Here is a 26,510-nt window from a genome sequence, read left to right as displayed (position 1 = left end):
ACGAGCCGTAGTAGACGTAAGCTACTACGACTATATAAGCTGTTCCAAAAGCATTGACGTTCCGCAAGGTTCTGTGCTATCCCCAACATTGTTTTTGCGCATCAATGACATGTAGACAACATCGACGACATTCATTGCTATGCAGACGACAGTACTGGGGATGCATATTACGCAGATCGTGCCAACATCCCTCGTTCGATGGTGCTAGAAAGTCGTATTAAACTTGTGTCGGATATCGGGATCACTCTATCCACTGGGGTCGGGACAATTTAGTCCGATTCTATACCACCAACACATTGTGTTTGCGCGTTTACCGCTAAGAAACCCCCATTTACTGTAGTCCTAGAGTCTCAAGGCTCAGTCTTTACCATGGAGTATATATAGGTATCGACATCTCCTGTGACGTCTAATTCCTAAGCTACCTGAAAGGGAAGGCTACGCTAGCATCCAAAAAACTCGGTGTGCTCAATAAAGCGAGGCGATACTTTACTCCGCCGCCGGAGCAAATACTGCTATTATATAAATCGCAAGTCAGACACCATATGGAGTATTGCAGTCTCCTTTTTGCAGGAGCACCTGGATACCAGCTTGGATTCTTCGACGCAGTCCAAAGGCCCGCTGTACAAATCATCGACGATCCCAAACTCAAAAGCGTTATTGAACCTTTAAGACTAAGGAGAAACTTTGCCTTCTTGTGTGTATTCTTCCTATCACCCCATCGCTCGCCTCGCCTTCGGCAGGGTGTTCATCCGCACACCGCGCGCACTGTGCGGTTTAAGAGGAATTTCCTCCCGCGGTGGAATAAGCTGTATGGGATTCTTTAAAAAAATTGTGTACTGGTTTTTACAGGGTTGGCAACGCATGTAATACCCCTGAAGTTACAGACTACGTCCATTGGCTACGGTCGTGGACTCGTGGCCTAAAGAAGTATTTTAAACTTATTTTTATCAGTCTACTTTCGATTGAACCCTGTGCCAAACGAGTTACAAACCAAGTGTTGATTTCTTTCAAGAATCAAGTGTTAACCTTTAACACAATAGTAACTGGACATTAACGGTTATTACAGATTATACAAATCGTAAAATAGGTTGTTGTATGTTTATACAATAAGTTGTAGTTACACCCAACCTGCATCACAATAATAGTGTCAAATTAGTGACGTGCAAATCCGGGATTGCGGGATTATTGGGCGCATCAATCGAATTTTGAAATTCGAACGTTCCCCCGCCCACTCCCCTGCGGCGCGGTCGCGTGCAAGGTTGCCGGCGTTGGGCTGTTATTCACTTCATTTCCCGCACGTTTCTTTTGAGCTGACCAGCATAAACGCCAATCTTATATTACGCTCAGTTGTTATGGGCCGCGAGACCATCCATAAACTGGTTCACCGGTAATGATGCGCTACGGAAGCGATGCGAATAATGACTCCGGTTGGCGCGAACTCATTGCCCGTCGAGGTCATTGTACACCGAGTTCTGATGTCCTAAATAGAGAAAAATTAGGAGTCTACTCGCTAGACGTTCAATTATAACTATAAGATATATCCTTAATTCTAAGTAATTTTCTATATGATTTATTCGTATTGTGCACTTTAAATACTTAGTGTATTTTACAGAATGGAAGGCAAAACACATCGATAAAAATTAACACGGCGCGTGGAATTTAAAGTGAACGAGAATCATTGGTTCTCGTAATTCCAACGATTGGAACAACATTGCATTCAGTAACAATGTTTCAAGCTTTTTGGGCTATCGCTGCACTCAACTTGAAATGCAGCAATTTGGGCAAGTTTTTTAACAGCTAGGTATTAGAATGCAAAAATTTTAAAAACTTTTCATCAATGTGTACATGAAGTCACATAAATATTTTCAAGTGCCTTATTATCAGGTATTTTACTGACAGGACTTTATTCGCGGAAAGAAAAAAATGCTTTTTATTGGTAAAGTTGTATTTGAATACAAATATTAAATCCAAATGGTGGGAGAAAACCTCATAGATGAACAAGACGAGATTGATACCATAACTGTACCTATTCCTTCTGGATTTGTACAAAAAAAATATGTTCATTTCACTAATACCGGCACGAAATAGTAGCTGTAGATACTGGTACTGAACTAGGTACTAAATGCGCAGCTTTGATCCTTGCTACGTCTCCTGAATCATTCTGTATTTCATATCTTTCCTCTTTCGAATTTTCACTGGTTATTGTCTGCTTTGATACCGTGAGTTCATATTCTGTACCTACTGTTACTCAAATCCTCTTTGAATGCAACTTTTTTAAGACGAAACAGGAGCTGAGTTTTAAATATTTTAGGTAAATATACCCGTCTCGCTAACGGAAGCGGCACCTAAAAGTAGTGCGATAAGGACAAGGCGAAAAATCCTGCGTAAAAATCTCAAAAGTCGAGGTTTCGTACTCCTCCTCCAAAACTTAACCAATCGTAACCAAATTTGGAAATCTAAATGATTATGAAATTATCTGTGTCGGACCGTTTTGCTTTTTTGGCTAATTGATATCAGTTTTGAATGCCACGCCTCTCATTGCGGCATAGTCAATTAGGCCATTTTGGTCATTTTTGAAGGGCTCTAGCGCCTTAAAAAACAAAAATATCAAAAAAAGCAAAACGGTCCGACACAGATATTGACAATATTAATCTGTGTTGAAAAAATCATTGCTCTAGCTTCAAAAACCACGGAGGAAAACGAGGAGTACGTTTGTATGGAGAAATGACCACTCCCGTTGGCTCTTAACAATCACTGATAAAAATAGATCGCTCGACATGCTTAACTGCTTAACATTTATGCGGAATTTGCGGAGGATTATTTTTGTGGTGTGTTAGTAATTGATGAAAAAAATACGAATAAGATATTATTTTCGTCCTTTTAGCCCTAAGTATAATTATTAAATACCCATACCCAATTCATGTCTTGTTTCAGACCAGCAACAACGATGAACTCTCCGAGCCTTACCACGTCGAAAATTTCCAGTTAGCCGCCCCCATCCCAATGCTTTACGAATCTACGGACACAACAGCAAACTTATCAACCAACTCTAGGAAAAGAACAAATTCGTATGACGATCAATCTGATGACCCAATGGGATATGGATTTGCTAAGCAATATCGACCAAGTTCAAAATCTGGTCACGACGAATTTGAAATTTACGGGCAATACGTTGCTTCGGAACTAAGAGAGACTAAAGATCTGCACTCTGTCCTAATAGCGAAACGTTATATAAACGACATATTGTTCAATGCACGGATAGGAAAATACCGTAAAGATTCTTCTAGTAATAATAGCAAGAGTAAAGGTATTAAAATTGAACAGGAACATGATTCAGATGTGAATGATGATGAATAAAATTACATTTCTAAAAGCATGGAGTTTTAATGAAATTATATTTATAGTGATAATGACAAATTGTTGACAGTATGAACCAAAGAAAAATGTAACTACGTAACATTTATTAGATGACATGGTTTTACCATTATACCTTAATGTAGAGGTGCTTCGTGATAAATATTGATTGTACGTGAGTAATTTGTATTGGCATCCACTTAAACTAGGTACTGGAAACGTTGCTGAAAACAATACACAGATAAAACGAGAAATATACATAATTTATTTGCAGAAAAAGAGTAGGTATAAGAGTACCTATAAAGATAGAACACGATAAAATCCGGCCATGCAAAATATATCAAATCTTTTAAATGAATGTGTATTTTCAAGCAGCACTTTTGTAAGTAATTCGTGGATATCAAATTATATAAGTACATTTAGGTAATAATGTAACGTTAGGTTGTCTGCGACTATTAGTCATTATACGAGTATATTCCACTGTACCTACATTTTTTGTCCATGATCTTCTGACGGTTTTTACCAAGTATTCCTGTTAATTTTTTTTTTATTGGATAATCCAAATTATCCCTTAGGTTAAACATTGTCTTTTCATATTAGCTAACTTTTTTCTAATTGACTTCAGATTTAGGTAGTTCGAAGGTGTTTTAACTTTGGTGTATTTGCCTTTTTGACAGAAATATGGCTCCCATATACAACTTTTTGTAGTTTTAGTGCTTGGAGTAGAAAGTCTTCCTGGCTACCTCAAGTAGAGTTACGCAATAAATTTTTTGGTAAGATGATATTCTATAATGAGTGTAAAAAAGTTTGTGAAAATATAATTACAATTGGGGCAATGTGGAGTGAAGATTATCAGAAAACGCAATGTGGAGTGAAGATAATCGGACAGTGTGAAATCGTGCTAGGGTATATTTATTCAATACATAGTAGGTATAAAGTATAACTAGTACATGTAATCGCTCGCCTGAGTTCGGCGCCGGGCATACTTTAGAACACGAGTAAAATAGATGTGTCTGGACGTGAACGGCACCGTTATCACACTTATCACTTTAATTGTGTATTAACGTTTGAATAAAATATGTTGAAGGCAATCTAATAAGTTGCTTACTGTGTTATTTAGCAAACTAAGTACATTTTCTCGTAGAAACCTAAAATTACCCAATTAGTCGTATTCTCATTCAATCAATCAGTCGTAGTCCCCGAAAAAAGTTTTTTTTTTTTTTTTTCAGTTAAACATTTTTTTGTAATCAACTCATGAAACTTAAACTTTAAAAATTAAAACATTTATTTACATACAATATATATACAGTGGTACTACTAAACGAAATTAATAACTAGCTTAAATCTAAAATAGGCCCTTGAGGCATTGTACCAAGGATGCTGGCGGCATTTCCTCGCTGTATCGCAATGCTGATACGTTGTGCGAGGTAGCTGCCAGCTCTTCGGTCACCAGTTACGTCAACCAGACGCTTCGCGATTTCTGCGAACAACTTATGCGCGCTGGGACCCCATGGACCTAGAGTTTCAACACCAAATGGTACAAAATGGTACTCTCTACCGAGGCTCTTATATTTGTTACGTTTTAGAATTTCGGCGCTTTCCGCCGCTCCGCCCGCTTTTACAGTAGTCCGTTGGAGGTGCACTGAGAGAAAAATCACCACCAGGAATTAATAAACAGTTCTGTACTGAGGGAAAAAATGAAGTTTTAGTAGTAATCATGGAAGTTTCACTATTTCTGTAAAATTTATTTATTTCTACAAACAGCTCAGTAATACTAAATCTAATTTCAGCAAACAGACTTTAGTAAATGGAGCATTAAACAAAGTTCAGTATTTGTTACAATCCATTTTTATTACTACTAAAATTCTCCGATTTTTACTAGTAAAGTTTGTGATTATTGGAAAAAAGCATCTGTGATTTCAAGTTATGATTTTAGTAAATGTCTCACTTACATATTTTTGTAATATCTAAAAAACGAGTTCGCGGGAATAACATTACTCCATTTAAAATAACAATTCAGTTGTTACTATAGCGACATTACAAAGTTTACTGGTATTTAGTAGATAGACTTGTTGTGTTTATGTTCATTGTTGTACCAATCACTAAACGAGTTTTGTAATACCAACACAGCGAAACGAATGTTAGTGATTTTAGTAAAATTTACTACTTGCTACGTTCATTTGGTTAGAGTTAGTATTGTGTCGGATGTCGGGCGGGCGTGTCTCGTGTCTTCTTTGTTTAAAACATACTTAAGTTAAATAATAAATTTAGGATATATTGTGGGCCATGGACATATTAACTGTGTAGTTGGGGTCTACAGGAATATATTGTTCTGCAACTTCGAGCTAGCTGTTGTTATTCTAGTGATAATGACATCAAAGGTAAATCTAAACTGTTTGCAATTCCAACCTCCCTAGCACAGGTGCGCCGCGAGAGCATGTTGCGCGCGTAATAACAACTAGTCTCTTTCTGACTGTATGAATAAGAAAGGAATGGGTAGAATATCTCGACAGGCTTTTATAGTGCCTCTTTAGTACTACAGAGATATACTACCAAATGCTTTTTTATTCATACAGACAGAAATAGAGACGGGTAGCTACCACGCGCGCGACATGCTCTCGCGGCGCCCGTTTGCTAGGGGCGGAGGAATTGCAAACAGTTTAGTTTTTGCCTGTGACGTCATTATCTCTAGAATAACAACAGCTAGCTTGGAATCGCAGTACAGTTTAGTAAAACCTATGACTTCATCGTCTCCGATATTGCTAAAGCACGCTTAGAATTACAAAACGGTTAGTTTTCACCCATGACGTCATCACCTCCGATATTGCTAAAGCACCTCTCGGAATAACAAAACCAAATTTCTGAAATTACTCTAGCATACATCAAATTACAAATATAGAAGTTGTATTTCCTACTAAATGGAAATTGCAAAAGTAAATTTGTTCCTATTAGTTGACTCTCCTTGTCCCCGGATTAAGTTTTATTTTTGTAATTCTAAGTGTGTTTTTGTTAGTTTTTTCTCTCAGTGTGGGACGGTGCCAGTGTGTCTACGCAGGTAGCATCCCACACCAACATCCGTCCCAAGCTCCAAGGAACTAAGGACACTCCATCGGGCCTCTTGCCATCATCTCTGATAATGCCAGTCGGCTCAAGAAGAGCAGGCACATTGATGGTGGCAAGAGACCGACGGACTATGTCATTAAGCGACGCATGTCTCGAAAAACGGCCTGCACTTTTTTGACAAGATAATCCGTGGTGTCCCAGTCGGTCCACGTCCGTGCCACAAGAGCATATGTGTGGCGTACACACCGAAACCCCGAGTCGCAAACCAGTCGCCAGTCTAAGGGAGGCCGGATCCAAGAAAGTACCAGTATTGGGCGAAGGATGGGCATGTAGCCAGTAACCGGCTTCCCGGGCTCCGACCGCCAAAAGCCTCGCGCGGTCTGGACCTGTACAGTTGTTTAGGAGAGTATTGTAAGTTAAATCACAGTAAACATTATCCCAACTCCTTTGTGAATTTGGGTTGTCTGGAAATTGTTTGCCTGGGCAAGCAATTTTAAAAGCATTTTTGGCGTCCTCAAAGCCCGCAATCTCACAGTTTGTGGGCAAAGCCCTTAAGATATTTCCTATGAGACCAGACGTGCTATGAGTGGACGCCAAAAAGGCTGGGGAAGCCACACTGGAAATTTTGCGAATTCCTAAACCTCCAAACCGAATGGGGAGGGACGCTTGAGACCAGGAAGGCTCACTTAGCTGAATGTTTAGAATCGTCTCTAAACTAATTTTGATCAAATCATCTATGGGCGACAATAAATTTTGATGTTTCCAGAAAGGACAACAGCGGAGCACATACGTAAATTTAGGGACAAAAAGGCAGAATTTAAGAATCACAAGAGCATAATGAGGGCTAATTTCGAGTAAGCGATCCGTGTGACTTTTGAATTTAGTTATGGAGTTAGAAATATAATCGGGAAAAGATTCTTCGAATATAGGAGAACCCAGGAGGCAAAGAGAATACTTGTCTACTGATTTGATATTGGGAGTCAGATCGTCAAATTTGGGTTGTAAGTTGGTCAAAGTACAAGAAGATTTTTGAATAAAGAGTTCGCATTTGCTGAAATTCAGCTCTAAACCAATATTTTCGAAACTACTCTTAATAAAAGACAAATCAGAGAGTACAGTATTCACGTCACCTCCTAGGGTTCCGTCATCTAAGTACCACACATTGAATTTTGATTTTAAATTTTTGATAATTGGATTTATAGCCAAACTAAAAATTGCTGGCCCGAGAGGGTCACCCTGCTGACAGCCAACCTCGGAAGATAATTCATGTGACTTGTACATTAATTTAGAGGAGTCTGAATAGCAAAAGAAAAGGTAATTGTATAGTTCCGGAATTTTGTCCTTAACTTCTGTCAGCAAGGTGTCTCTACTAACCGAATTAAAAGCATTTTTAACGTCAATTTTGACAACAATTTCGCAATCATCGAGTGAAAGGTAGGTCCTTAGGGCATGGACGGCTGCCTCGCACCCACCTTTCGTGCCGAAACCTAGCTGTATTGGTTCAAAAAGGGATTGTAATTTTGATCTAATGTGTCTAACCGCAATTTTTGAAGCCAGACGTCGTAAAGTTGACCCCACCGCAATGGGTCTCACCCCTCCGTCCTTTTTGGTTAGGGCGATCAGGTTTGCCCCGTATAGAATCGGGACGATATTAGTGTTAATTTTGCCTGAAAACATAAAATTTATTAATTTAGTAAGGGAACAGACAAGCTGCTCACCTGCGTCGCCCACGGAATGAGAAATAAGATCTTTCAAATGTTGGGGCGAGATCCCATCCAGGCCGGCCGCCGAACCGGCTTTGAAAGAAAATATGGCGTCAATAACGTCTTTGCCTTCGATTTGGAGGCAGGCCTGGTCAGCTGTAGGTGGGGCAAACGAGTGTGGTACTGAAGGAGCCGGGGGATGTTTAGATCGTAAGGCCGAGAGGGTATCGGGAGTATCTGGCGATAGCACGTCGTTTGTGAAAAGAAGACGAGCGGCACCTTTAAGATCGCCGTCGCTAATTTTGCTTTCAATTAATTTAGTTCTATTGAAAGTGGATGAGCTACATCCAGAAGGTCGAGAAATGTGTGGAGTTGTATTCGAAACGCAATTGTTTTTGATTTTTTGTGTTAAATAAATTGTCTTATCCTTCTTGGCATGAAGGGTTTTGAATGAGAAAAGGAAAAGATTATGCCAATCATCAATTTGATTATTTTCCACACATTTTGTAAGTAGGCCTGAAAGGTGTTTAGCGACTGTGATCCTGGCGCCGCGCGGAACTCTTTTAATAACGGGCACATTATTTTTAAGTTCGCTAAGGTGTAAACAGGCGCGGATCCAGCCCTGAAAAAAGGTTGTGGTCACAGCCACTCCAAAATCAGCCAAGTGCGAGTCGAGGGTACCTGATGATTCCTCGACCAGTAAATTCGCAGAGGGATCGCAAGCGATTTATTTCAGTCTATAAACACATATAGATAGATAACTACGTTAAAAAAACTCCTTCGGCTGTAAATTAAAAGCTGGCATTAAGCTAGATATAACTGCCCCTGTTAGTAAATAATCTATATTTTTGCAAATAATTAGAGCTCTGTATTCAGCTGGGGTACCTTCCCTAATGATTCCCCGACCAATTTTTAGCAGATTGTTGATTCGCTTACAACGTTTCGCCGAAAATGGTTTTGCAGAGTCAATTATTCGTAGATGTAACTTTTGATCGACTAACTTTTGGTAGACTCTTCACATATCATTCAGATCGCTTCTGTGTAAATTAGCAGACCAATTATTAGAAGAATTTCATTTGGTAGAGTAATCTTTTCATCAAGCAACCTTCAGTCGAGTAACGTTTTCTAACTTTTTTTAAAGTTTTTGACAAGTGGCACTCAATCACACTACATATAAGTATAAGTACTGTGGACGGTTTTACATGTGGACACTGCCGGTATTTAAAGAACTACTAACGGTAGACTACCATCGTGAACTTAAAAAAATGCATTTTCTTATATTACTAACAATTAGTTATTCACCATATTTATAAATGTACGGAGATTTTTTTGGCTCTGAAAAAAAGTTTTTTTAACTAAATTTTTATCCTCGTAATATAAATGTTTTTTGTGAATTCGGTAAATGATACAAGTGTTCAAGGTTTCAGTGTTGTTTTCTACAGTTTTCGCATTTCGCCAGATGTTTAATTGATAACTAAATAGTATGGTTAATAAAAAGGATGTAGAGTAGTGTACCTAATATGGACACCCTGACTAACGAAAAATCAAGCTTTATTCGTCTAAAGCTTTGCGTACTAAACGATGATTCCGAGGTCTTTGTAGACCCTGGAGACAATATCAAGTCCAAAATAATTGCTGAAAAGTTGTACCAAGAAAATTGTCCATAGGTACAAACCCTGCCTAATATCATACAATCCATTAGGTACAAACAGTAGTCGTACCTATGGACAAAAATCAGTTTTAACATTTATTTTATAACTTTGGTTCCTATTTACTTAGCTTCTATTTAACTAAGTACCTAGGTACCGTGTTTCGGCCAATGGTTAATTTACTCGGGCAATTTTGGCTTTCACCGAACGATCATTCTACGTAAAGTAAATTTGCGTATCGATCAACTGACTACTCTGCGTACTTATACCTAATGAAATTCTGCAAAAATGTTTCTCTGCCAAAGCGTCTGCGAAACAAAAATCGGCGTAATTCTACTCGGGGTAGCAATAGGGCACCCTATTAGGGTTGTGGGCATGCCCACTGTGCCCACAACGGTGGATCCGCGCCTGGGTGTAAATGGAAAGGGATAGAATTTGGATGGTCAGAAAGGGGGGTGGTCAAAAGGGATGGGCCTAAATTTAGACCGGCGTCATTTTGGCTGATACAAAGACGGTGTTTTTTGGAAATATGAATATTGAGGCCTCTCTGCGTTTTAAAAGAGTTATCGCATTGTACACAATTAAAATTTGGATATGGCGTGCCATCGCCTGATTGAGTTGCGGCATGCATCCAACTTTAAATAAATATGAGATATTTATGTATATGTACTATCATAGTTATTTCATGCATTTATATTTTATATTGTTAGGTAAGCTCTGTCTGTTTGGCCTGAAGGTTGACTTTTTTTTTTTGCTGCGCTATTACTACAGTTTAGTATTTAATCATTTTATTACTATTTAGCTGTTGATATGGGTAAGTTCCAAATATCACTAAGGTGCATTGAGAAATAACGAAAGCAGGGTAATTTAGAAAATTGCTAATATCGACTTAATACGAAGCACTTCATATTTTATAGCAATACCGACTACAACGCTTATCATATCCGAGTACTTATTATATTATCTGTGCCCGAGTTACCCCAATTCATCTCATCATGTCTGAATACTTATGTATTTTTTATTTTATATCTGTATTTAGCCACTTTAAAGGGCATGAACACTTGAACAGTTGAACACGAGACTCAGCAGTATCAACATAAATGTGTTTCTTCGCATTCCCCTCTCGTGGAAAAAACCTTTTGTTCCGTAACGATTCGAAATACAAGACCCTTCACGACATTTTCTTTCTCGTGTTAATTAGTCACTGCGCCGTTGATGTTTTATATTATGAACTTTGCTTTATTATTACCGAGCTACCTGTATTCTCGCACGTGTAACGTGTAACGATAGAATGAAGTTTTACGTTTGTCGAACAATTGAATAGAATACGCAGGCTTGGATATTATCTGAGTTAAGTATGTATTTAAATTTAGCATCAGTTTTTGAACACTTGTATTATTTTATCTAAACAAAAGTTATAGAGATGCTTCAGGGAATGCAACAGGGACAAAATCAGTATGAGTAATATCTGCCGGTAATTTACCGGCTTACTAATATTTTTGATACAATTTTTTACCGGTTTGCATTCTCTAGAACTCTAGAGCTTCTTAAATTAGATTTTTTAATATTTCTGGTTGCTTAAAAGAAATGGCGCTATATTGTCCATGACTGGCGAAAAAAACGTAAAAGTTTGAATTTGTTAATTATATATCTTATCTATTATATAGCATGTCGAAAGCATAAAAAAATTAATAGGACATTCAACTTTTAACGCGGAAAGCGAAAATTTTTACAGGTATCAATGAAGTTACAAACATATTCCAAATTTTTCTGAAATGATGTCGTTATGCGAGCACAACTGTGGCACAACTATAATGGCGAGACGCGATCGACGTGTAGAGCGACTGATTAATTTGTCCTACCTGCCCTGCCCTTTGTCAGAGTCCGACCAACTTTACCATCTCAACAAAAACGTTCACGCCCTCACAAATCTCAAACAGATTTTTCGTTATAAATTACAATGCTCTGCTCTTATTCCTACACTAATTCAAATTAAAATTAAATCTACAGTTCAAAAACAACTCTATCCCTTTATACCACGGTCGGTATTTAAATGAAGTGGTAAGTATTCATAAGCTGTATCGTGCCCGTTCTAGTTCAAGGAACTCGAACTCAAACCATGTTGATCGTATCGTAATCGATCGAATGAACACTAAATGTTAATACGTACGTGGCGAATTTTAATATCACAGACACTGGTTTTATGAAGCATAACCTGTAGCCAACACTGTAACTTTAAAACTAGAATCACACATTAAGTATTGTAAGGACTAGTCAGTTGTAGTGTAGAATCATAGATAAGGAAGCTAAATTTTTAATACAGGAGCAGGAGAGAATTATTAATCAGAATTTTCGCCGTTGAGAAAGCAATGCGTTTAAAGTACTTATACGTTATTGTGGCACGAGCCCTCGTGCCTCGCCCGGCCCCACCCGCGGAGGGGGGTGGGGGCACCCCCCTACTAAACGGGATGCGCCTCCAATTTACATTTATGAAGTCCCGTAACAGATTCCGGGATGTTTACTTTCGATAATTAAAAACGTCTCAGGTGTAACGTGCCAATCCTTGTGGCAGTTTAAAGATAGTTGGCCACTATTTAGTCGGTAAAGCAAATTAAGTATTTAAGTTTTTCAAACTTGGAGTGTTGGTAGATTGTAGGGGCTTATCGAGATTCGATGATCTTAGTTTTAGTAGAGAAATTGGTATCGCTATAAAGTAGAGGGAGACCGAGGTGAGTTTTGACAGAGGAGAGTTGTGACATTGTCGATTTTTTGGAATCTAATGACTGTTAGCGAGCTCGCAACACGCGCTATTGCGACCTTGGTTTTAGTTAATAGATTCCAAAAAATCAACGATGTCACAACTCTCCTCTGTCACAACTCTCCTCTGTCACAACTCACCTCGGTCTCCCCTACCTAGACCATTGATATGAAGATAAATTAACACCATCTAATTTCTGCCTCTAATTTGTTTTAATATATTTTTATACCTACCTATTTTTTATTTTATGAAGATGTGTACAAATTATTTTTGCACTATGTTATAAACGTGGTTGTGTCCTCTTTAAATTATACAGATTTGAACGTCGCTTTTCTCGGGATATACCAATGCAAATTTGCTGTCTGGATTTTATTGGAGTACCTTTTACTTTATTGTTTCTTAAAATGTATTGATTTACAAAAAGAGGACTGCGTAATATTGAAAAAAAAAAACAGTTTTTTATGAAGATAGAAGAAGCATATACGTGTGAGATTTTCGGCAGAACATCAGAAGGGACGGCTTCTAATAACATTATGCAAAATGCGTACACTGATCTGGACCCTTAGCTACTCGAATAAGCCCACATTTAGGACAAGTACATTCGACATGGAGAAATAATAATACTTCAACTTATAATTACTGAAGTGTTTTATACAACAAAGTTACTTAGTTAGTTTTATTATTAAATCCCAACAGACACAAATAAATTGACCTGTGTATAGAATTAATATTATTTTTTATTTAATCTTTACCATTTTTCAGTTGAAGTAAGTACCTAAAACGAATATCTGGCTAAAACAGGCCTGTAAAAATAAGCACACTTTATATTTATTGAGTTTAATCGGAAAATAATCTTGGTATTTTCCATGTGATTGGGTTAAACTATACATACCCAAATACCAAATTAACCTACAGAGCACTACTACAATTAAATTCATAAATAGTAACATAATTTTCTTTAAAACATGTCTGCTCAAATTATCAAATTCAATCACACACCTAATTCTGCATACGTCGTGTAATACATATTGAATGCTAGCCGTAACACGTATTCGTACGTTCCATAACAGTTAGCAATCAAATTTGATGATATTTGGTGTGCCTACCGCAAAACCTGTATTTGCGTACTGTAGTAACTACGTTGGGGATAAATGCAGTAGGTATCCATGAACTTAGGTGACCTGATAACGTAATTCCACAAAAAAATAACTTAATATTTTGGCCAGTAGTGTAGATATAAGTCATATACGAGACATACACTTGAAAAAAAATGATCTCTTTCCTTCCTTCGTCAATTGGGTAATAATAAAAGGTAACAACGCTGTAAAAGGTAGTAACCAATTAGGAATCAATAGTAATAAACCGTATTGTAGTAACGCGGTCAAACCAATCGAACTAATAAAATAGTTTTACGATGTATTGAATTTTAAAGCTGTTTGTTGAAAAACTGATTAGCGCAATCGTGAGGTATAGTTGGCTCAAGAACTAAAAGGCAAAATCTGTCTTACCACACATAACAGCCGTATGTATGACGTTAGAAAACCATTTCTAACTTGTATGCCAATTGCGTGAGAATACATCAGTATATAGAGACGCATTCCAGAAATGTATCGGGTAGGTACGTGACGCTATTTGTTACCAAATTTTATCACACACAACAACAGTCAACAACCCTTGGACTTAAACCTCAATGTGTCTTTTTTCTTTTTTCTTTTTATTCGTTACTGTAAGTTTTCTTTGCGTCCTTTGCGACAATAAATGACTTTTTATTTACTTAAATATATCAGTTATAAGCATGAAGAGATAACAAACAGAGTTACTTTCGTATTTAAAGTGATATCTCGTCGAAAACCCAATACGTTGATCTTTTCGGTTTCGGGCACTTTGGGTTGACGATGACGCGATTGAACAACCCCGGGCGCACAAGAGGGACACGGTTCGATAAAAAGTTGAACCCGTGTCTAATTTTATCCTGCAAGAGAGATTGACAACACATGTTAGAAATCTTTTAGGAAATTTTACTGACGTTGATAAACCGTCTCTACTTAGTGAAATAGGTACCTAAATGTAAAAATTTGGCTAAAGGAGTATGACGTGAATGTGTCCCTAATTTTACCACGTATCCAAGATTAGGTTGAGTACTCAAAGTGACAATGGCGGGCGTTTATTAATTGAAAAGACAGTGTTCTGGCGTACCTATTATAAATTATCACGAATAAATCAATATTAGGTAATATTAAAGTCTGGAGAGGGACCAAACTGACTCTGCATGGTATTTGCAATGACAGTGTGGCAATGTCATAATTAGTGTCCAATTTCTATGAGCATGTGACGTTTTGATGACTCCCTTCACTTCGTTTTATACAAATCGGTGCAAAGTTAGCTTAGACGGACTCTACCGCCATCTACACAAACAACTCTAGGCCAATTGAGTCACTTCAAACTCGGGTAAATCCATCTGTCAGGTTATGCGATTATGGTATTAAGGAAAGGTAATAAAGTACATATTTGCTGAGAGGGTCGAATGGATTTACCCGAGTTTGAAGTTAAGCGACACAATTTGTATAATGTCCCCTATCTACTCGTATATCTACGCATAGAGGCCACAGTTAAGCATCGTCTGCAATGTGACACAGTGCCCGGTACAACAAGAGGTTACGGCGCGGGGTCACCAAGGTTCATGAAACTTTTTGTCCTATTCCAGACAGGTTAAATTATAAGTACCTACTCTGTGGCATCACGGTGTAAACTACGCACGATTATGCGTTATAATGTACGCTACTTTATATTTGATTATATTATAAATGTGCTACTGTTTGTATTTACGTTGAATTACCTATCACTGCAAGGAGTCCCATGAGTGAAACTGAGGAGTGGGCAGACCTCGTCGGTGATGGCGGGATTACATGGATTCCATTTTGAGAGACTAGTAAGTACTTAGTAACAATTAAAACAAAATTGGGAATAGTGGAAAAAATTTGAGGTTATACCTACAGGAAAATAATAGGAATTAAATCTGACTTAATCTTGTTATTCATTTCTTTGCAATTTAAATTAATATTTGTCACTTTCGAAACCTATTGAACTAAAGTGAAAATGTAACTAATCTGGGGGCACGGCAGTGCCCCCGCCAAGTCGAGCAATACAAAGAGGCACGGCCGTACCATCCTTTTCTCGAAGCAATTCAGGCCATTTTCGACGTCCTGTAATTTTGTGCTGGCTAAAGCTAGAACCCTGAATTTTCAGTGACATATAGGGGTTAACATGCTTTACATATAATCTCAAAAACATTCAATTTGAACTTGTAGTTTAAAAATTATTTTACGTCAAAGTCCCTTAATTTCGACACTGACACACTCACCGATCATCATAATTCTAAGGTACTTCTAGCATACCCACAAGCTTTAAAATGTAAACATAGGTAGTTTTCAGTGTATCAAGCCATAGAAAACCTAAAAATATTGCAATATCAGTCACGTTTTAAAGATCTAAGAACTGCATAAGTAAGTTTGTAATTCCATATAAATATATGCTATTACAAAGTTACTGTTGCAGTTAATACAAATAGTAGGTAAAGTAAAGGTACACTACGATGTACGATGTGAGTATGAATGAAGATGTTGTTATGTATGGTAGATTTGTAGGTAGCTCGGAAAGTTACAAGTACCGACATACTTATCTAATAAACGTAATGACAGTCCAAATCGGTGTTTCATTGCTTGAACATATCATTGGCGACGGGATCGGTATTTTGGTGTTAAAAACCCATTTAGTTACGTTTTTTAGTGTTTATTAGCTTATGTACAATGCCTCTCGGAAAGTTGGAGTGTTTTCGTGTCGGGTCAGACTGGGATGCTTACGTGCGCCGGGTTAAGCAATTCATCGCGTTAAACGAGATTGACGACACATTACACGTGGCGTCACTAGTAACTTTAGTCGGTGCAGAGTGTTATGAGCTTATGTGTGATTTGTGTGCACCTGCTAAACCCGAGGACAAAACATTCGCCGACTTAGTCAAGCTAGTAAGTGAGCATTTGGAACCCGAGAGATCGGAAATAGCGGAACGACACATCTTCCGTCAGAGAAAGCAGCTACACGGTGAAGGTATACGCGAATATCTACAGAATTTAAAACATTTGGCCAAAACATGTAACTTCGGTGCACAGCTAGAGATCAACCTTCGCGATCAATTCGTGTCGGGGCTGCTGAGCGATGAGATGAGGTCGAGGCTATTTGCCGTACGGGCCATCGACTACAAGCGCGCCGTGGAGCTTGCTCTGGCGCTGGAGGCAGCAGAGAAGCACGCGGCGGTATCGGTAGGCGCTCCGGCGGGCGCAGTGGCGGGCGCTTCGGCGTCGGCGTCGGCGTCGGCGCCGCCGGACGACGGGCTGCATCGCGTGGGCGCGGCGCGGCGGCGGCGCGCGGGCCCGGCGGCGGCGACGACGGCCGCGCCGAGGGCGCCGTGCGCGCGCTGCGGCAAGACCGGTCACGCGGAGGGCAGATGTCGGTACAAACATTTTTCATGCGACGCGTGCGGTGAAAAGGGCCATTTGAAAGTGATGTGCAGAAACGAGGTATCTAAAAAGTCATCAAAAGGTCAGTACTTTTTAAACGATTCTGATTCGAATGATAGTGATTGCCATTTTTATAAAATTGACAGTGATGTGGACATTGAGGACGGCCCTTTCTACGTAACACTTACTGTGCAGAAAATACGGTGCAAATTTGAAGTCGATACGGGTAGCAGAATTGCGGCTATATCTAAAGACTATTATGATAGATGTTTTTCCCATTTGCCTTTACAAAATAAAATGTTACGTTTTAGGTCATATAACGGAGGTGCCATCGAGACCATAGGATATTTGGATGTAGAAGTAGGATATGGTAATAATGTGGATAGACTGAAGTTATATGTAATCGAAAATGGCGGTCCTCCTTTGATGGGCCGTACTTGGATTAGACGATTAAATTTAAAGGTTACCGATTGTATCAATTTTCAAGGCGAGGACCCGATGGCAGAATCTCTTAAGCAAGAGTTTCCCGAAGTGTTCGCTGGGGGGTTAGGCACGTTCAGGTCGCGACTGCAGCTCCGCCTCAAGGACGACACGCCGGTGTTCGTTAAGGCGCGGGCGCTACCGTTGGCGCTTCGCGAGCGCGTAGAACGGGAGCTCGATCGCTTACAGCGGGAGGGGGTTATTTATAAAGTCGACAGATCGGAATATGGGACCCCTATAGTGCCTGTAATAAAAGCAAACGGCACCATACGTATCTGTGGCGACTATAAAATAACAATAAATCCGCGATTAAAAGATTTTCATTACCCGCTGCCGCGGATCGAGGACCTGTTTGCCCTTTCAACAATGTGTTTTGGAAGAGGAGTCACAGCCGATGACGGCCATAACCACTCACGTTGGTACCTTTGTATACAAACGCGTCCCGTTCGGAATAAAGTGTATTCCCGAAAACTTTCAAAAGATCATGGAGGAGACGTTGAGTGGTTTGCCATCGACGGCCGTGTTCGCCGACGGTATCTGTGTAACGGGGAAAGACAGGGCAACGCATATGTCTAACTTAAGAGCGGTTTTACAGAGATTAAAAGAGAATGGTTTACGAATTAATTTTGCTAAATGTCAATTTTTTAAAGACAGTGTAAACTATCTGGGCTATAGAATTGATAAGTATGGTTTGCATACGGATGAACGAAAAATTTCTGCTATTGTTAATGCCCCGGCCCCCTCAAATGTAACGCAACTTAAAAGTTTTATGGGATTTGTGAATTTTTACGCGAAATTCTGTGCTAATATGAGCGATATTTTAAAACCAATGTACAGTCTTTTAAAGAAAAATGTTAAATGGAATTGGGACGAATTATGTGATGACGCCTTTAAAAAAATTAAAAAAGTGTTAAGCAGTGCTCCCGTGTTAGCACACTATAATCCATCACTGCCTCTAATTCTTTCGGTGGACAGCAGCCCTTACGGCCTGGGCGCGGCCCTGACTCAACGGGGCGCGGATGGCGTGGAGCGACCTCTGTGCTGCGCTTCGCGCACACTGAACGCCGCCGAGTGCAACTACTCGCAACTCGACAAGGAGGCGCTGGCGATCGTGTTTGGAGTCACTAAGCACCACCAGTATGTGTATGGGCGGAAGTTCACATTGCGGACGGACCACAGGGCACTCAGCTACATATTTGGTAAAAACAAAGGGCTACCGGTGACTGCGGCAAGCCGTTTGCAGCGTTACGCGGTAAAGTTAGCCGCGTATGATTTTAATATTGAATTTATCCGATCAGAGCGTAACTGTTATGCGGACGCTCTTTCTCGTCTTCCTTTAGTAAGTCAGAATAGACCAGGTATGAAAGACGAGGGATGTAGCTATTTAAATTTTGTAGAAGGGGATTTTCCACTTAGTTTTAAAGAGGTTAAAAGTGAGTTGGCGAAAGACCCCATTTTAAGTAAAATTTACGGATACGTTTTGTTCGGATGGCCAGGCAATAGCAATGAGTCAGAAAAGCCTTATTTTAATAGAAAAGAATCTCTTAACATAGACCAGGGTTGTTTAATATGGGGATATCGAGTGGTTATTCCAAAATCTTTACGAGTTGCGGTATTGAATGAATTACACGGTGGCCACCCCGGCATAGTAAAGATGAAACAAATCGCGCGGAATTACGTTTGGTGGGACACACTGGACGCGGACATCGAGCGGGTGGCGGAGCAGTGCGCCGCGTGCCGCGCGCAGCGCTCTGCGCCGGCGCCCGCGCCTCTGCACTCGTGGCCGTGGCCAGGGGAACCCTGGGCGAGATTAAACTTAGACTTTCTAGGGCCTTTTAATAACGCATACTATTTAGTTATAATCGACGCTCATTCTAAGTGGATAGAGGTCGAAAAAATTAAAACTGGATCTGCCTCTGTTGTAATCAATTGCTTACGAACATTGTTCGCACGTTTCGGCCTGCCGAAACAAGTAGTCACCGACAATGGGCCACCGTTTTCGTCGGCCGAATTCGGCTCTTATCTCAGACGTAACGGAATTCGACACACCTTAGTAGCTCCTTATCATCCGGCCAGCAATGGCGCGGCCGAGAATGCGGTGCGTACCATTAAGCGAGTGTTGAAGAAAGCCGTTATCGAGAACGAGAAAGACGTCACGGCTCTCAGTAGGTTTTTGTTCATGTACAGAAATACTGAACACAGCACTACTAAGAAAGAACCGGCAGTGGCGCTTCTAGGGCGGCGGCTTCGCGGTCACCTCGACCTGCTGCGGCCCGACACCGCGGACGTGGTGCGCACCGCGCAGCGGGCCAGCGAGCGGCGCAGCGAGGGCCACGCGTTGCGGCAGGGCGAGCCGGGGGCCGAGGTGCTGGTGCGAGACTACGCGCGCGGAGCGCACAAGTGGGCCGAGGGACAGGTGCTTGCGCGAGAAGGGCCCGTATCTTATGTAGTGCGAACGAGTGACGGCCGCACACATAAACGACACGTAGATCAACTGCATTTCAGAAAGTCGAGATTTACGCTCAGTGACATTGACGATAAGGCACCCACACCCGTCTCACATCAGCCAGCGGACAAAGTCCAGGTAGACATCCCGGAAGTCACAGGGTTGCCCGCTGATGATACGGATCAGAATGACGGGGAAGGTGGAGGCGAGGACGAGTATGGCACGCCGCCGGGGACTCCGACAAAACATGACGAACGTTGTCGCCGGAAAGCTGCTGTCCGTTGTTTAGAAAGATTAAAACAAATTTAATCAGTCATAATTATTCGTCCCTTTGCCATTACGCCTTATGCGTATACTAATAAAGACCATATTGTGTGTAGTATTTTAAAGTTAGAACGTTTTTATATTTGTCCGACTTAAGTACTAAAAAGTTAGTTACATGCATGCCTATTACATCTGTGACGTAATAAATATGCCCTTTATTTCATAATGTAGACTACTCGTATTTTCATAATGCTACAAATACTTATGTTATATACATATTAACAATATTAACATAATCCTGGCACCAAATGGACCTTGGTGAACATCGTCCTAATTACCTAGACGAAAAGGTCCAAATTGTAATAGCTATCTTTTAATTTGTCTCATTTGTGATGAACCATTATTGTGATAGTTTAAGAAACATTTTGGTTAATTTAGAGGAGGACAATGTTATGTATGGTAGATTTGTAGGTAGCTCGGAAAGTTACAAGTACCGACATACTTATCTAATAAACGTAATGACAGTCCAAATCGGTGTTTCATTGCTTGAACATATCAGATGTGTTTCGTTATGATATGTGTATACACAGTATAGGTGTGAGTACCCGAAAACAAGGACTGCTTACAAAAAGAGATGAGATCCCATCAAAAACATTACATGTAAAAAGGTGCAAGTCTCGCAACACTTCTACTACAAAAAAGTTTTGAGATGTAATGTGAAACCAAGTCGGTTATTTTAATCAGTGCCAGTAATACATATAATGACTTGGCAATCGCACATAATGCTTTACTCGTACCGTACTCGTAAATATGTGTAATGCTCAAACTGCAATTTTATTAGCGCTAGCGTTATGTTCAATTAGAAGAATTTTTAATAGGTGACGATGATCCTTATGTCATTATGCAGCCGTGCGATTGCCAGGTCATTATATGTATTACTGGCACTGATTAAAATAACCGACTTGGTTTCACATTACATCTCAAAACTTTTTTGTAGTAGAAGTGTTGCGAGACTTGCACCTTTTTACATGTAATGTTTTTGATGGGATTGAACTAAAGTATTGGACTACTTTTGTACAGCCATTAATAGCACTGAAAATAAAAAATTAATTGCCATGTGTGCTAGACCGTGACAGCGCCAAGTGAAAATCGATCGAGTAAAAATCGATCAAAAATAACAATATTTTAAGATACATTTTTTACACTGGCCGTATGTTTGTAAGATATCGTTATTGTTAGGCATGTTACCAATTTGGTGTCTAAATATCATGCTAGTATTTAATTATGTTTACTAATACTGTTATTAGTAAACATTTTACAGTTTAATTTAATCGAGTAAATATGTACCTACCTATGAAATATAGTTTATACATATTTATAAATTAAAAAGTAAGAAAGTATCTCATCATACCCTACCGATGGGAATTGTGATACTACTCCATTTTGCCACCGCTACACCCACAAAAGATCGTCGTATTGAACCTGTAACGGCAGAGGGGCTACCGCGAAAACCAAAATTTCCGAATTGCCAAGTCATTATATGTATTACTGGCACTGATTAAAATAACCGACTTGGTTTCACATTACATCTCAAAACTTTTTTGTAGTAGAAGTGTTGCGAGACTTGCACCTTTTTACATGTAATGTTTTTGATGGGATCTCATCTCTTTTTGTAAGCAGTCCTTGTTTTCGGGTACTCACACCTATACTGTGTATACACATATCATAACGAAACACATCTGATATGTTCAAGCAATGAAACACCGATTTGGACTGTCATTACGTTTATTAGATAAGTATGTCGGTACTTGTAACTTTCCGAGCTACCTACAAATCTACCATACATAACATTGTCCTCCTCTAAATTAACCAAAATGTTTCTTAAACTATCACAATAATGGTTCATCACAAATGAGACAAATTAAAAGATAGCTATTACAATTTGGACCTTTTCGTCTAGGTAATTAGGACGATGTTCACCAAGGTCCATTTGGTGCCAGGATTATGTTAATATTGTTAATATGTATATAACATAAGTATTTGTAGCATTATGAAAATACGAGTAGTCTACATTATGAAATAAAGGGCATATTTATTACGTCACAGATGTAATAGGCATGCATGTAACTAACTTTTTAGTACTTAAGTCGGACAAATATAAAAACGTTCTAACTTTAAAATACTACACACAATATGGTCTTTATTAGTATACGCATAAGGCGTAATGGCAAAGGGACGAATAATTATGACTGATTAAATTTGTTTTAATCTTTCTAAACAACGGACAGCAGCTTTCCGGCGACAACGTTCGTCATGTTTTGTCGGAGTCCCCGGCGGCGTGCCATACTCGTCCTCGCCTCCACCTTCCCCGTCATTCTGATCCGTATCATCAGCGGGCAACCCTGTGACTTCCGGGATGTCTACCTGGACTTTGTCCGCTGGCTGATGTGAGACGGGTGTGGGTGCCTTATCGTCAATGTCACTGAGCGTAAATCTCGACTTTCAGAAATGCAGTTGATCTACGTGTCGTTTATGTGTGCGGCCGTCACTCGTTCGCACTACATAAGATACGGGCCCTTCTCGCGCAAGCACCTGTCCCTCGGCCCACTTGTGCGCTCCGCGCGCGTAGTCTCGCACCAGCACCTCGGCCCCCGGCTCGCCCTGCCGCAACGCGTGGCCCTCGCTGCGCCGCTCGCTGGCCCGCTGCGCGGTGCGCACCACGTCCGCGGTGTCGGGCCGCAGCAGGTCGAGGCGACCGCGAAGCCGCCGCCCTAGAAGCGCCACTGCCGGTTCTTTCTTAGTAGTGCTGTGTTCAGTATTTCTGTACATGAACAAAAACCTACTGAGAGCCGTGACGTCTTTCTCGTTCTCGATAACGGCTTTCTTCAACACTCGCTTAATGGTACGCACCGCATTCTCGGCCGCGCCATTGCTGGCCGGATGATAAGGAGCTACTAAGGTGTGTCGAATTCCGTTACGTCTGAGATAAGAGCCGAATTCGGCCGACGAAAACGGTGGCCCATTGTCGGTGACTACTTGTTTCGGCAGGCCGAAACGTGCGAACAATGTTCGTAAGCAATTGATTACAACAGAGGCAGATCCAGTTTTAATTTTTTCGACCTCTATCCACTTAGAATGAGCGTCGATTATAACTAAATAGTATGCGTTATTAAAAGGCCCTAGAAAGTCTAAGTTTAATCTCGCCCAGGGTTCCCCTGGCCACGGCCACGAGTGCAGAGGCGCGGGCGCCGGCGCAGAGCGCTGCGCGCGGCACGCGGCGCACTGCTCCGCCACCCGCTCGATGTCCGCGTCCAGTGTGTCCCACCAAACGTAATTCCGCGCGATTTGTTTCATCTTTACTATGCCGGGGTGGCCACCGTGTAATTCATTCAATACCGCAACTCGTAAAGATTTTGGAATAACCACTCGATATCCCCATATTAAACAACCCTGGTCTATGTTAAGAGATTCTTTTCTATTAAAATAAGGCTTTTCTGACTCATTGCTATTGCCTGGCCATCCGAACAAAACGTATCCGTAAATTTTACTTAAAATGGGGTCTTTCGCCAACTCACTTTTAACCTCTTTAAAACTAAGTGGAAAATCCCCTTCTACAAAATTTAAATAGCTACATCCCTCGTCTTTCATACCTGGTCTATTCTGACTTACTAAAGGAAGACGAGAAAGAGCGTCCGCATAACAGTTACGCTCTGATCGGATAAATTCAATATTAAAATCATACGCGGCTAACTTTACCGCGTAACGCTGCAAACGGCTTGCCGCAGTCACCGGTAGCCCTTTGTTTTTACCAAATATGTAGCTGAGTGCCCTGTGGTCCGTCCGCAATGTGAACTTCCGCCCATACACATACTGGTGGTGCTTAGTGACTCCAAACACGATCGCCAGCGCCTCCTTGTCGAGTTGCGAGTAGTTGCACTCGGCGGCGTTCAGTGTGCGCGAAGCGCAGCACAGAGGTCGCTCCACGCCATCCGCGCCCCGTTGAGTCAGGGCCGCGCCCAGGCCGTAAGGGCTGCTGTCCACCGAAAGAATTAGAGGCAGTGATGGATTATAGTGTGCTAACACGGGAGCACTGCTTAACACTTTTTTAATTTTTTTAAAGGCGTCATCACATAATTCGTCCCAATTCCATTTAACATTTTTCTTTAAAAGACTGTACATTGGTTTTAAAATATCGCTCATATTAGCACAGAATTTCGCGTAAAAATTCACAAATCCCATAAAACTTTTAAGTTGCGTTACATTTGAGGGGGCCGGGGCATTAACAATAGCAGAAATTTTTCGTTCATCCGTATGCAAACCATACTTATCAATTCTATAGCCCAGATAGTTTACACTGTCTTTAAAAAATTGACATTTAGCAAAATTAATTCGTAAACCATTCAACAATATTTTAAGATACATTTTTTACACTGGCCGTATGTTTGTAAGATATCGTTATTGTTAGGCATGTTACCAATTTGGTGTCTAAATATCATGCTAGTATTTAATTATGTTTACTAATACTGTTATTAGTAAACATTTTACAGTTTAATTTAATCGAGTAAATATGTACCTACCTATGAAATATAGTTTATACATATTTATAAATTAAAAAGTAAGAAAGTATCTCATCATACCCTACCGATGGGAATTGTGATACTACTCCATTTTGCCACCGCTACACCCACAAAAGATCGTCGTATTGAACCTGTAACGGCAGAGGGGCTACCGCGAAAACCAAAATTTCCGAATTGCGGAGAACTTTCTCTTTTACTCCAATGAAGGCGTAATTAGAGTGACAGAGAAAAATGCCCGCAATTTGCGAACTTCGATTTTCGCGGTTATAGCCCAGAATTTGAAATGAAATTCTGTCTACATAGGTACATGAGTACACGACTGGAGTCTGGAGGTTAGACTGAGACATAAGCCTTCAGGGAATCAAGTCGAGCTTGAGAATTATGCCAACTGTCATTTTCAATACAATTGACGAATTCCCCAGTCCGAAATTATCCTAAAATGTTCAATGTTGTTTCCAACTAAGTATTTCGGTATGTGAGAGCGTCTAAACTCTCTAGGGATATATGTGTTACGAAATGTAAAATGAGATACCAATTAGATTTAAATAATATAGCGTGGCGTTTGCCAAATGTTTACCTGCGCGCTTGAGTAAGCATTTTTAATAGACTTGTAATACTCGTAAATTAGACTTGTATATTATATTTCCGAATATCCTTCCTCATGCTCACTGTTTCGCAGAAATACGATTACATAGTATACTTATAGTATTACCCAAGGTATTAGAAGAGGTGTAAGTATTTAAATTTAGACTATTCTCATGTGTTTGTTCTGCAAGTGTAAATGTTTGGTAAATAATTTAGTTAAAGTTTTTGGCGTGACAGATTTAGTGGATCAGCCCATTATATAGCTACCTATTAAACAAGTAAGAAAGAATTCTGACTTATCATATTTATTTTTCAAACACCTTAGCTAAGTACCTACTACGAAATTACGAATCTTTTGCTGTCGATTTTATATTGGTACCTACCTATTGTACTTACCTAATATGCTTTATTGCAATTTTAATAACCTATCTATGTATCTATATCGGATATTTCAATGTTGATATTTGTGGCGTTCTCAATTTACCTCATGAAAATGTTCGATGTAATTAACTCACTTATATATGTACTATGTTACTCGTGATTCAAACGCACCTTTCATGGTAACGTAGAATTCAATTCGCCACGTTAATGCGTTCTACCTATTTATGGCAAGAAGATACATTCTGGGTAGTACAACTGTAGGTATACCTATGTAGTTATTACAGAAGAGAGAAGCATAACGGAAGTGATACCGCTCCGTATATGGCTTCGTAAGCAAAATATACCTACTTGCCTACTTAAAGCTTAAATATAAATATAAAGGTACTTATTGAAGGCAAAAAACAATACATACGGTGGTGGTACTGGTGCTCGACGCGGTCCCAGTACATGTCATCTTGAAACTTAAGTCATTGTCAATAGAAGTGACAGCAGGGTGTCATATATTGGGCATTAGCATGTCGAGCACTAGTACCACCTTAGGTATCTTGATAATTAATTTATTATGGTTGCATATTGCAAGAGGGAATAATACGCAAGTGTTACCTTCTTACACTGCACGCTACAAAATATATTTGACGCCTGAACACGTACACTGAAGAACAATGCAAACAGGTCGCTTAACATGGAAATTTCCCCTACTGAATTTAAAAGCTAAAGAAAAATACCGTGGAATTCA

The 26,510-nt window shown here is 40.0% G+C and overlaps 2 protein-coding genes across 2 annotated transcripts; one reads left to right on the top strand and one right to left on the bottom strand.

Annotated features, from left to right (window-relative positions):
- The first annotated feature begins 19,175 nt into the window (after positions 1-19,175).
- On the top strand, positions 19,176-20,276 carry LOC134796986 (uncharacterized protein K02A2.6-like). The gene has a single exon (XM_063769179.1). The coding sequence runs from the start codon at positions 19,176-19,178 to the stop codon at positions 20,274-20,276; it is 1,101 nt and encodes a 366-aa protein (XP_063625249.1).
- A 2,208-nt stretch (positions 20,277-22,484) lies between these two features.
- Positions 22,485-25,405, bottom strand: LOC134796985 (uncharacterized protein K02A2.6-like). Its single transcript, XM_063769178.1, has 4 exons — positions 25,386-25,405; positions 24,103-24,264; positions 22,824-23,706; positions 22,485-22,730 (listed from the first exon to the last, which is right to left on the bottom strand). The coding sequence occupies exons 1-4, from the start codon at positions 25,403-25,405 to the stop codon at positions 22,485-22,487; spliced, it is 1,311 nt and encodes a 436-aa protein (XP_063625248.1).
- Between the last annotated feature and the right edge of the window lie 1,105 nt (positions 25,406-26,510).

The sequence above is a fragment of the Cydia splendana genome, chromosome 14 (assembly GCF_910591565.1).
Source record: "Cydia splendana chromosome 14, ilCydSple1.2, whole genome shotgun sequence".
NCBI classification, from domain to species: Eukaryota; Metazoa; Arthropoda; class Insecta; order Lepidoptera; family Tortricidae; genus Cydia; species Cydia splendana.
This window is presented reverse-complemented; position numbering and strand designations above follow the sequence as displayed.

Excerpts from the sequence above, each read along its gene's own strand:
- LOC134796985 (XM_063769178.1), bottom strand. The coding sequence starts at position 25,405 with ATGCTTACTCAAGCGCGCAG. Across the intron at positions 23,707-24,102 it reads GGAGTCACTAAGCACCACCA|AAAAGAATCTCTTAACATAG; the intron begins GTATGTGTATGG and ends TTATTTTAATAG. Across the intron at positions 22,731-22,823 it reads ACAAGTGGGCCGAGGGACAG|TCGAGATTTACGCTCAGTGA; the intron begins GTGCTTGCGCGA and ends CATTTCTGAAAG.
- LOC134796986 (XM_063769179.1), top strand. The coding sequence starts at position 19,176 with ATGAAACAAATCGCGCGGAATTACGTTTGGTGGGACACACTGGACGCG.